The sequence below is a fragment of the Larus michahellis genome, chromosome 3 (genome assembly GCF_964199755.1).
Source record: "Larus michahellis chromosome 3, bLarMic1.1, whole genome shotgun sequence".
Lineage (NCBI taxonomy): Eukaryota > Metazoa > Chordata > Aves > Charadriiformes > Laridae > Larus > Larus michahellis.
In genome coordinates this window covers 21,104,211-21,117,329 of record NC_133898.1, presented here as the reverse complement: position 1 = coordinate 21,117,329, position 13,119 = coordinate 21,104,211, and the positions used below count along the sequence as shown (strand labels likewise).

General features: G+C 35.0%; 1 protein-coding gene across 1 annotated transcript; it reads left to right on the top strand.

Annotated features, from left to right (window-relative positions):
* Positions 1-1,227: 1,227 nt before the first annotated feature.
* Positions 1,228-12,089, top strand: DNAH14 (dynein axonemal heavy chain 14). Its single transcript, XM_074578216.1, has 7 exons — positions 1,228-1,308; positions 2,795-2,929; positions 4,166-4,299; positions 5,531-5,695; positions 7,955-8,067; positions 10,086-10,568; positions 11,961-12,089. Exons 2-6 carry the CDS (start codon positions 2,815-2,817, stop codon positions 10,156-10,158), a joined length of 600 nt encoding a protein of 199 aa, XP_074434317.1. The 5' UTR covers positions 1,228-1,308; positions 2,795-2,814; the 3' UTR covers positions 10,159-10,568; positions 11,961-12,089.
* Positions 12,090-13,119: the final 1,030 nt, after the last annotated feature.

The following is a 13,119-nucleotide window of genomic DNA, read 5'->3' as shown; positions in this document are numbered from 1 at the left end:
TAGCATGCGTCTGCTGCTAAAGCAAAAAGTTCTGGCACATGAGTTTTAGACAATTTCAGCTGCTCTAAGTCTTCTTCTTTGATGTCATTGCCACTTTAATATAATCTAGATTTTGAATTATCCTATTAGTCTGAATTATATAGTCTGAATTTTTTACAGCATATCCACAACAGAGTGAGACCAACATTTAGCTGAGGCATAGTTACCTTAATTAATTTTTCAACCATTGAAATCATTATTTCCTTTGTGGTTTTTATTTATTTTTCATTTTATCCTGACAAGTGAAATTAGCTGGAACAGATTAAAAATTTATCTAAGATGTGTACACTTAAATGTATGCAGAGGCTGTCACCTGCAAGATGTGTAAGAAGCTGGTGTTGCTTACTCTCCTGTGTCCTTTTCTTTGTATTTTAACTGCTGACGACTATTTTCCTTATGTTTCTGTTCAAGCTAATATAGTGCACGTATTTTTCAGAGCTCTCTAGCTTAATCTTGAATTACTTTTTCATTCATCTTGAACTTATTTAAGAGATTTTCAGATTAGTCTACAAATCTAAGAATGAGCTTGAAAAAAACCCCAACAAATCCTGTATTACAGTATTCTTACTTACTTTTTATGCTTTTTCTAGGAAAGAATTTAATTTTGAAAATAGAACTTATTACTTGTTTTTCTGCTTTCATAGTAGATACCATGCTGATGGAATTACTAAGAATGAGAACAAATTATACCATTGATTTTTTGAAGTATTGTTTTCTCAGTTGTGTTTCACAGAGCTTAAACTTAGTTTAATCTTGAAGCTCTCTTACCTTTGAGACTAATAAAAAAAATTATCAGTTCTTATGTAATAATTCTTCTGATGCCTATAGTGTCAGAGCACAAGAGGTAGAGCTGTAATTTTATTTTTATTTCTTTTGCCACCCTCACTGTATATTTTATTCATCATGAATAAAGCTCTAACTCTGTGCCATAGGACAGCTGTATCTTAATCATAAATGCAAACCATTATACGAGTCATATTTTAGTTGATTGTTCTATTTTGCCTGTATGACTGAATCTTCAGGTTTTACCCTACTAGAGTATATTGTTCAATTTTAGGCTCTCAAGAATACATAAGGAGGGAAGAGAAGAGTCTGTTTGTCAGCCTACTAGCATGTCAGAGCAAGAGACAATGAAGTTAAAAAGGAGCATAACAAAATCAGTGTCCTTAATGTCAAAGAATAAGAATTTGAAAAAGACAGTTCCCACAGCTTCTGCTTGCAAAGGAGTTCAGCATGGTTTTGGCTCATCACCTTCTTCTCCTGTATATGGTAAAGTACCCAAAATGACAGAAAGTGGAGTAATGAAAGATATGATTTTCTTTCTTCATCATTGTAGCAATTCTTTTCCAAGCACTTGTAAATATACAGTGTCTTTGAGTGCATTTCTAACAAAGAATACTGTAAGTCATGAGCATTCCAGTTTTTACTTCAAGTGTGGTCTGATGATGATTTTTTTGTTTTTCTACTGAAAATAGCAGTCTTACTGTAGGGGAGAGATAATATTGCAATGGGCAGCCATAGTACAAACATACACCCTGTCCTCTCTAAAGCCTTTAGAAGCGAGCAAACAACGCTTTCTTTGTAGGTAGTGAATACATAAAAAGACTCCTGCAAAACTTTTAAAAAAACATCTTTTAAAAAACAAAAAGAAAAAAAAGTGGAATAGTGGAGATATAACACTGACTTTAACTCTTTATACCAACTGCAAAGCCTATGCATAGAGTATGCATTTATTTTGGTTTTAAAAGGTTATAGTTATCCATACTTCTTTTCTGTGTAGGTTTGACTATTCAAAGTTTCTGTAGGTGAGAAGGCTGTGTAATGGGTCTTGAATATATTTACTCCACCAGATGTTAATGAAAACTAAATATATGTTTGTCTTTCCTATTGTCCTCCAATCAGCTTGGGTTTTTTTGAAGTGTGAAGTGAGGTCATGTCTCTAAAATATAAAATCATAATTCATGGAAGTTGTATGTATGATGAAACAAAACTCACAAGGACTCGGTGGCCTTGTGATCACAATTCTTGTTCTTTGAAAGTCATTGCAAGTTTCAAACTGACTTCAACAGGTCAAAATTCAAGCAAGTCTGCAAGCTGGAGTTCATTTATATTAGTAATTTTGGGACCATGCTTTGAGTGAAACTTGCAGAAAACATTTTTGAATCAAGTGTGTCCTGTAAATCTTCTGCACCTAAAACACCACTATTGAGAAACTATGCCTTGTTAAACAAGGTATTGAAGTGTAGGGTTGTACGGGTTCTGGCTGGCATGGAGTTGATTTTCTTCAAAGTAGTACATATGATACTGTGCTTTATATGTGTGACTGGAAAAGCGTTGATAAGGCACCGATGCTTTGGCTACTGCTGCTTTCCTAGGGTCTAGGATTTCTCTGTTTCAGAATGGATTAAAAGGTTTTCTAGCAATAAAGAGGGACAAACAAATGACAAAAGCCAAAGTGAATGTCATTCTTTTTACTTCATGGGATACACAGGAAACAAGTATAACATTTCTTATCCAACCATGCTGAAGTAACTGATGTCAAGTGATGATCTGAGTACAAGTTTTAATGTATTACCTACAAAAAGAAACAGCTTCTTGTGTCTCTAAATACAAGTATTAAAACCATCAAAATGCATTTCGGGAAGCGGGCACAGACATGTAAACTTGTAGGAAGGTTAACTTAAATTAGTGAAAAAATGTGCAAATGATCTGCTTTAAATTACTGATATTTTCCTTCTTAATGTGTTGGTTGCAGATCATATTAGAAAGACTGAAATGCAAACAGCTGTTTTGGAATCAAGTTGCCTTAAAAAAACTCGTGAGCAATCAAAAGTTGAAAGATCTTCTAAAAAGACTTTGAGAAGCAAAGTTCATACTTATGATAGAACAGGTATGTAAGTTGTAGGATTGGGGGGGAAGACTGTGCTGTTAGTTACGCCCGTACAGCCAGTGTATTTACCTCAGATTTACATCGATATAAGGGAGAATATACTCACCTGCTACTGTCTTTCCTCATCTTCCTCCTGCCTTTACAGTTAAGAGTACACATGTAGGGCAGAGCTGACACAGCTGCAAATGAGAGAGTGCTGTCATTTTAAACCTTATTTCAAAGGCTAACAACTTCACCCTCTGTATTCACCTTCTGATGTTTAGGTTTTTTATACCTGATCTCAGAGCAGACTTTCAGGCAGAATTTGAATTTTTATTTTGATGTTGTTTATATTTTATAGATAGTTACAGTAAGTTTTCTTTTAATCAGAAGATTTGTAAAGCGTAGTCGTGATTTCCTACTTATCTTCCAAGATTAGTGTCAGGAAAAATAGATTTTGATCATTATTTCTCCATTAAAAATATCTGTTGCTGAGTCTGAAAGCTGGAAGGGAGTGATACCACAACTGGATTCCGATATTATTTTTTTTTCAAACATTTTTCTATGCACATTTTAATAGGGATTAAAAACCACAAAAAAATATTTCTAATGTTTTCCAGGACTTCTCAAATTGTTTTCCATAATGTTATAGAATCTTTTGTTCAACTGGAGTGTTCTTCTCCTATGCAGGACTAGATTGGTCTGATTTCTGCAGGGGTAATATGTTTCCATGTAAAAAGGAATTTCTTTGAAATATTAGAAAGAAAAGTATTATTGGTATTCTTTCATTTTCAACAGTCTTTTTGTTTAGCTGAGATTTTGCTCTGCCTTCAGAAGTCTTTTCTCATTCTTTCAATCTTTTTAGCATTTGAGAAGGTCTTTGGCATGTAAATAATATTTTTTCTACTGAGTACTTTGAATTTTGATGTGTAAATTACACCAAAGATCAGTGTAAAATCACTGGAAATTGAAATTACTTTGAAGTCAATTGAAGCACTGTTCTTCAATTTCAGAAAAAAAGCATTTGGAATATCTGATGGCCTTTTTTTTTTTTTTTTTGAGAAAGACTGTCTGAGACATGTCTTCAGGGTCTTCCAACTTGGTCTAAATAGCATTAGATGAACCTTCCACACTTGTTAAGGCTTATGCAATGAAACTAAAGAATGAATGGCTGGCTGGCTTGTACAATGAATCTAAAGGTTTTATATTTAAGGGGAAAAAACCAACACTTTTTTTTTTCTTTTCTTGATGTACCAGAACCAATTGATGATGATGTTATAATGCATATTTTGAGGCTTCGAGGCAAACTTGGCTGGCAAACAAAGTTACCATTGTGTGAAGAGTTAGCTAGAGAGGCTGATGTCACCCGACTTCAGATGTTCACACTTACGGTGAATTTTACTTTCCCTTCTCCACATCCTGTTCAATTACACGTACTAGAAATGATGCTGGTTCTAATCTAAAACACTTATTTCCTGGAAGTTTTTTTCCTCTGAAAAAGAATAGCTCTGTCCTTAGAATCAACAAAATGTTTAAAGAGAATAAACTATTAGAATTCAAATTATCAGGATTGAAATACAATTCTTAAAAACAGGAATTGGAAGCTAAATTACCCTTTGCAATGGTCAGAGCCTTAGCAGCGTTCTGGGAGGAAATGGTCATAATAGTGGTACCCAGAATTATTTATTCCATCTCTGGGTGCACAGCAATCACTTAAACTTAGCACTTAGCCAGCGCTCCCCATAGTTGAGCTATTCTAGCACTGAGTTGAGTTGTGATTGTGTCTGTCCTGAGCAGACATGGCAAGAATGAGGCCAGTATTTGTTGTGAGTGGTACTGGGCAATCTGTTCTTGATGTAGCCAAATGGGATTCTGATTGTATTCTCTTACTAATTTGGTGTATTCAATGACTGACAGACACATATCTGGTTTAATTATAATTTGCATAAACACTTTTTCATGGAAAAAAATAAAATAGGCAATACAGAAAAAGTGCTTCTTTCAATGTGCACCATCTTGTGAAACATTTTGGATGCACAATAAAAATAAAATCTATGTTCTATTTTGTCCCTTGGGACTTCTGATTTCAGATACGGCTGCAGAACTTTTAGGAAGCATTACAGTTGTCCACAAAACTAAAATTTCTTCCAGTTATAATGACATATTTTCAAAACAACTAGGTATCACTGATACTTACAATCTTTAACCGTATAGGTGTTTGCTACTAAAGAGCTTTACAGTGTTTTTTTGATCTTAACAGTGCTTACCACTGTTTTTATAGATTGAGAAACTTAACTACTAAAAAGTTTTTCATTAGTTGTAAGTTGTAACATTAAGTTTTAACATTAATAGGGTTATATGAAACTGTTTCCTTAACAAGAACTAGTAATACTTAACTAGCTTTGGTGGAACTGAAAAATAATTGTTTAGATTGGAAATAACAGAAAAATGTGATGATAATAGAATAACTTTCTAGTCAATTCAGCACTTCTGCTAAGCTTTTTATCAGAACATTTGGGTACTTTTTATTTTTGTTCTCATAGTAAAATATATAGATATATAACTTGTAATCATGAAAAATAAATAATATATATACATGTAAATAATTCCCTCTCTTGACAGAGACCATTATTGCTAAAAGATACTGGGGAATATATATACTGTCTTCAGCGAAACAGGAACAACTTAAACGCTCCCTACAACCCATATGATTTACAGGCTGTCTCTACGAATACAGCTATGCAAAAGAAAGAATATTGGACAATTACAGCTTCATTTGTGTCTAAGGTAGCATGTTGTACAGCACACAGAGCAACATAAACCCAGAGATTTTCACAGAAAGAACATTTTTCTTTTTATTTATTATCATGTCACATTCCCATTGCAATTATGTTACCACCTTTGCTTAAGAGCTTACTGGTCCCTCCTAAAGACGAGTGCTCTGTTGGCTTTGAGCTTAACATAGCTCATCCTTTTGCTCATACATATATTAAGATCTTGAACCATGGTATCCAGTTTGAACCTTAGCACACTAGGCTTATCGGAAGATGGGTAACTTAAAACTTAGCACCCTGTAATCCACTAATTATCTACATTTCTGGGCATAGTAATGCATGACGGGGAATACATTCAATGTCCTGCATCTTCTCATCTCAGACAAGGACATACCCTCTGCTGATGGCTGTATATAGAAACTGATAATGTTCATGTCTTATCTTTGCTTTTTCTGTTCTTTTACTCTTTGCATTGTAAATAGGTAAACCTTCAGTGACTTATTGATTAGTCTTCGTTTGGTCTTGACAGCATTTCCTTTTTAAAAAAATAAAAGAGCAAAGTTTATTCTCTAACTCAGGATGAGATTCCATGACTGGTTTAAGCCTGTGTAAGGCTGAGAAGAGAGTGGCTCTAAGACACCCTCTCCATTGCATTGACAGTGGTGATTTCGTGGCCAGTGTGTTGGATCATCTCACTAATTTAGCTGAAAATGAACGAAAATACTTTATATGTGTATTTATCCGCTTGCCAGGTTAATTTTCAGTCAGATTAGAGTGCTAATCCATCTCACCAGGAGCACAGAGTACTAAAATAATACCCTAATGAAAATAAAACACAGAAGCACTAAAAATAATACCCTTTAAGAATATGAGCACCTCATCGCATGACGTTTCATCAGTTCTTCAGTGTTTTTGAAGGCAACTCAACTTTGAAGCTCTTTTTCTCATTAGCATCAGAGAAGTTTAGAACTAGTATGACACTAACCTTGCCTGGAAGAAGTGATAATTGCATAATTTACATAATTGGATTGTTGCTGGATGCTAAAGTTAAACTTTTTGTTGCATGTATGAGATACATGATTTGAATGTCAGAAAATTACAGACATGGCTTAGGAACTGATGCAATTACTGTTGTTAAAACGGGCAAGATGTTTTTGCTACCGGTGGAGGTACTAAGCTTTTATAAAACCAGACTGGAAGAAAAAAATAGATGTTGGGACCCTGACTGGGAAAAAAAGGCTGCGACCTTGCTCCTTTGCCTTTAGAATGCTTGCTTTACACAGAAATTTGAAGTACAGCCTTTATTTGAATCCAAAGTGATTTGTTCCAAAACGTCCATAATAAAAGATTTACTACTTGCTTTGACTGAACCACAGAATGATTCATTCAAAACAATTAGTTACTGCTTAGTAGCCAACCTTCTCTCTCTTACACTCCTATGAAAGATAATAAAGATTTCTACAAAAGTACATCTGTCCATTGCCATTTTCATGTATTGTTGTCAGTCAGACTCCAGTCCATAATTTGAAAAGGAATTATGCTAATCTACAATTTGTAATTTTTATATCCTTTCACACAGGCGTGAACATTCTCTTTGGAGAATGAAAATCTATTTCCTTACCCCGTTGTTGATTTGGTTATAAGATGCTGTTTGCCTACATGAAAAATACGGCAGAGGTTCAAGAAAGGGCGTTTTTTGAGTTTGCTGCTAGAAGGTGTTATGGTGACCACCCTCTGGGTGGGTTTATCTGCCTGCATTGTGTTGGAAATCTTTACACAAGTCTAATTCTCTTTTCCTCTTATTCAGTATTGTATCTTGAAGTGATGGGAAGAAATCGATATCCCATAGTTTTACTTGCTAACAGCGAATAAGTACATTCAGATTTCTTCTCCTTATATACTTTGTGTGAGATAAACCATTAAAGAAGAAAGATATTCAGTGGGCCTAAATAAATGGATTTTCAAATGTTCTGAGGGCCTTTCCTAACTACTGACAGACTTAAACATCTGCCAGAATACTTTCCTGAATAGCGTGTATGTGCCATAATGACATATTATAAATGATAGAAACATCTTAAAGTTTAAAATAATAAAAACATGTAGAAACTGGAAGCTTGTTCAAAATAAAACAAAACCTACATTGGTAGACAAAATAAAATGTGAATTTTGCCACCACTGAGGTCATCAGTATTCATGCTTTTTTTCTTTGATAAAGAAGGTTCAAATTATTTTTGAAAGTGACTTGTATACTTTTTCTTAATGTTTTCCCTAGTTTTCCGCAAGCCATGAATTAGGAGAAATGGAAATAACACCAGTTCCACAATGGCTGCATGAAAGACAGATGTATTATAAGTTACTCAATTTTAATTTCTTTTCCAATTTCAGGTAAGGAAATGAAAAATTGAAGTTAACCAGTTACAGTAATAATTTTTGATATCTTTGTATGATAAAATACCAACTTAATGCTGTTTTAATTCCTGCATAGGCATTCAAGAATTTCAAGAATTACAATATCTAAAGACTACTCAAAATCTTTTCTCATTCTTATGTCTAAATCATTAAAGGAACTAAATATCCTCTTTTCTCTTTTGTTATTTTTTGTTTCTTCTTGTGTATTTATCCTTAGAAAAAGTAATAATATCTCTAGTAGTATCTTCCTATGCACTAAATTTTAGGAGGCAAGTTAATTCTTCCGTTTGTTCTCTTTCAAGTAATATAGACTATGTGAAAGAGCTAGTACTCTTCACCATACATAGAATGCATTCAAGCAAATTGTGTAGTGTAAAATAGAAGGAAATATTTAATGGTGAAATTGTCACATTCTTCTGTCTGGCTGTTTTGGAAACATCAGTAAAAACATGATAGCTGGATTGTAACCTCTTGCTTAGACAAATATTAAACACCCATCTCCTACACATTTGTTTTAATATTTTATTTTAGTTACTTTTTTAGTGGAATATCCTTGTTTCTGGTTTATTTTTGGCTTTTATCTATAGACTATTGCTGGAATTGATTCAATTTTGGTACTTGACCCTGTGTCTCATGTTGGACTTGTTCATGCAAGTTTTTTGTGCATGCATCAGTCATCACAATGATGGCATCACAAATTTCACACATTTTTGAAATTGTATTTTATGTTTGCCAGTGCCACTTTCCACATACAAAAATTAACCAAAGTAATCATGATTTTATTTCATTACATTGCTCCACAAAATTCTGGTAATATTTGTTGTTACTTGTGTTTATGTGTCAAGTAGAGAATTAAAGATTGCTGTGATGGGAATGTTTAGAAGACAGATAAGCCGATTTTAAGCTTTTTAAAAAAAATTTGCTAGACTGTCATTCTTTAACAACACACTTTCATTATCGCTCCACATAGTCACACGGTCATGATCGCTCCATAGTCAGTTAGTCCTTCACAATCCCTATCTGTGAGTATGCAGTTCCACAGAGCTGATGCGGTGGGTGTGATTAGCACAGTTCTTGATTGCCTGGGGTTGAGGTGGTAAGACTCAAAACCTGTCTACCAAGGGAAGCTGAAATGATAGTGAACATGTTGCGTCTCTTCTCCCTGCCCAACCACATTGGAGATCCTACCCATTTGTAAATGTATTGTGTTTATATTGTTTCTAGACAATTGGCCTCCGCCTCTGGGCTAGGTGATGCAAAAGCTTAATGGGTACTTTCCCAAGCTGCAGCAGGTGTGTTATCCTGTAGCTTGGCTGGGTTTTTTTGTTTCTTTGTTGATTTTCCTTAGTTAGCTGCTGCTTCTCTTCTTAAAGCAAAAGCAATGTTTGCCCAGCCTTTGGGGTTGTGTTTTATCACTGCCCAGTCATCGACCATCAGTGAGTTCTGGGACCCCTTGCTTCAACCTGTGGCCATATTTTCAAGGCCTTTACTGTTACCCTGAGCTTAACGTACATCCCAACAAGAAATGTCTCGTACTAAGGTCCAGTTTACACAGGAAGTTCTCAGAACAAGTCGGTAACAAGCCTAACCAGCCAGGGCTGAGGGCTGGTGCAGTTAACATCGGGCACAGTTAGTGTAAAGCTTCAGATTTATTACTGGCAGTGGCAGTATTATTTTTACTTGGCACAAAAGTGCTTAAGCAGTTACGGTACATTAAGGAGCTTAAAACAAGTTAATATTAGTGTTTGCGTAGTGTACTTTGTCTTTTGTGGGTACAACAGGCCTCTGCTTTAGCTATACACTTCATACATCCATCAAGTTAGACGAAGAGGTGTGGAGGCAATGTTTGGGAGCAGATTTAGAAAGCAGAAATTGGCTAAATAGGTCTGCATCTGTCTCCCAACAGTGTAAGTGCCGTTACTGAGCTGTTGCAACAGCAGGTGTGACAGTCTGTAGAATTTACATGCATAAATAATTATTTCTGTTTCTTCTAGAATGAAGAAATACCTTCTAGTCTGGAAAATCAATGCTAGAAGAAGCAAGATGAACAAGACCAAGTCAGTTTGAGTGTAGGTTTTTCATGCGAAAAGGATTAAAGAATACATCTCCTGCTGTACACTTTAGCAATTTGTTTCTTATTTTCCTTAAATACTTTATAAATCAACAAAGACCATTATACAAATGGTGGATTACCTGTTGATAACAGCATGGCGGATTTACTCTAATAAAATTTTTATGGTACTTTCATCTTGCTGTGAAGGAGCCTGGAATTTTAATCTGGAGAAACATGAGCTTTAATTTGATGTTTGTCTAGTTCCAAGCACAGTGGGACTCCGCTTTATGACTAAGGATTTTCTGTATAAATGGGATGAAAATAATAATTAATACAGTGTTACATTGTAAGATGAGGGGGGTTGGACCAATTCCAGGCTGGATAGGGGCTGAATGAGAAGATGGAATTCAGTCTGTATGTTGAGGTGAGTAAATAAAATCCCATCACACTTCATCTGTTTTCCTTAAGGTTGTCCATTATTGGCATGTAAATAATATTTGTATTGTGTAGGTTTGATGATGACAAAGACACTGTTAACCCTTCACGAGAAATAGAAGAGAGTTTTTTTCCCCTTCTATGGAAATGTATCCTTTAGCTAAGCTTATTCTTACAGGTTTTTAATTAGCCCTTTTGTTAGGAAGACGCTCTTTCTGGGATTTATATCAAAATCATTAGTTTTGTGCTGAGAGCATATGGATTCAATCTTTCACTTGTACCTAGGGTTAAGGAACTGTGAAAGGCTGATGACCTTTTTCTTCCATTTGAATAGTCAAGTGGAAAAGGCATAAACTGTCAAGTAGTCCTTTGTCTAATTCTAAAGTTACAGAAATAGGAAAAGTATTCAAGTAAACAGTGTTTTTAACTGTAAAATCTTAAAACTGTCATTTATGGAATGCATCATTAAAAATAATATATGATGAGTCAGCTTCTGAAAAAAAGTCATGTTTTCTCTTTGCTTGGCATTAGTCAGAGACACAATCATTAATTCATACATTAATGCTTAGCAGGTACATGGCGCTTTCCCTAAAAGCAGATTTTTTGTAGGTGGCAAGTTCATCAATATTCAGTTGGGGCACTTTAAATGACTGACTATAGAATATTTTTAGTATGTTTTGTCAAAATCAGTTTTGTCTTTTGAGATGTTTTTATGTCCTAAAATCATATGACCTTAAACTGTAACCTTTGTATAAATTAGAAAGTAGTCCTGATACTCTCCACACTTCAGCATTTGAATAAATTTGGGAGTGAGTTGTTCCTGTAAACAAAGATGGTGAAAGAGAGTGTAGTCCCTATAGAGTCCATAAATTTGTTTTGTTGAGTTTTTGAGTTTAGTTTTATTCCTCAGCATGTTGCTGCTCACATAAAATTATTGGACCTTCATGTAGGTAGATTAGTGCAGGACACTTTTTCAAAAGGAAATTGTTGACTACACAGCCTGTTTATGCAACTGATTGTTCATAAAATGATTTGGATCCCTATGCGTTAAGAAAAGCAATATAAAAGTTATTGTTTTGGATTTGTTCAAATTCTTTATATTTTTTAAATGTCATGTTGAGGCAAAGCTCTTTAAAGTTTATTCATGCAATAAGTAAGTTTGGTTATGCTATTCCTTATTTTAAAGTCATTAAACAGTATACTCCAAACATGGGTAGTGAAATGCAAACCACTTGAACTACACTTTGACAGTTTGTTGTCTTTTCTGTCCTCTACACAAAGGTGTGCACATTGCTTCACACAAATCAGAAAAACAAAAAAACCTCAGAGTGGTTATGTTTTGATTTGGAGACTATAAAATGGATTTTGTATTCCCCCACAGAATTTCAGATTAAGATTTTGTTATCAGGAGCATCTGCTGAAAAGACAGCCTTCTTTGGAATATCCCAGTGCTGTCAGACAGAGGCATAAAACTCAGTGCTGCTTCTCATCACTTTACAAGTCCTTCCTGGTATGTAGTGTGGCATGTTTTAACGGTGTTATTGTAAAGATGTTGTCTGTTAAATAAATATCTGGTATCATTTTAGTTGTCCTAAATTCTCAGATTTTGGATTATTAATGGTTTCAGTTATTTATACCATTGAACAATTGGTTATGTTAATCCAGACAAAACTGTCTAAGATGTACATAACTTATTTTCAAAGACTAGAGAGTGTTTAAATGAATCTTATGTAAACTAAAAAGAAAACAAATATTCTAGAAAAGACCAAGCACTTATCAGCTCTCCAGATTTGCTAGGGTAGAACATAAGATTATGCCTCATGGAATGAGGCATGGTGCTATATTTAGTTGTTCAAGGATTTTCAGAAGTATTAAAACCCGGCGCTTCACCTGTAAAAAAAAAATTAAGATCTTTAGCAACAAAGGAAATCAGGAAAGTCAAAACCAAAGCCAATACCGGTCTCCTAGCCATCTCCGTTAGCCCCTTTTAGATTCAAGGTCCATAAATCTGTAACCTGACTGATCTGAAGGGTGGCTAGACAAGGACCCATTCAGCAGCTGATGAGAAAAGCCACCAGGGCATCTCAGTGCTCACTTGCTCCCGACTGCTGTTGTTGCAAATGTGGTGAGAGTCGTCTAAGTCTTGCTGATTCCACTACCGATTACTAGAGTCCTGTTATTCATAGTAACTGTTCCAGTGCTTTCCTATGACAGTGCATAATTTGTCACTGTTCCCCTGTAGCACCAGAATCAACCACATTCTGCTCAATCTGAGGATATACTGGTGAGTGTCAGCATTTTTTTCTTTTTCATGGTATCAGTACTAAGCTCTCCTTTGCTCATATCTAAAATTATTTGTGGCCTGTTACCTAGTGTTGGTGTTAATCCTGTTATGGCATGAGAGAAACGCCCCACCTTGCAAGGACTATGTCAGTAACAAAAACTAGATCCTGACCATGTTTTCCCTTCTTTGCCAACCAAGAGGCACTGATCTAGAAGGAGTACAATTCAGAATTATGAATAAACATAAGAAAGCTGTC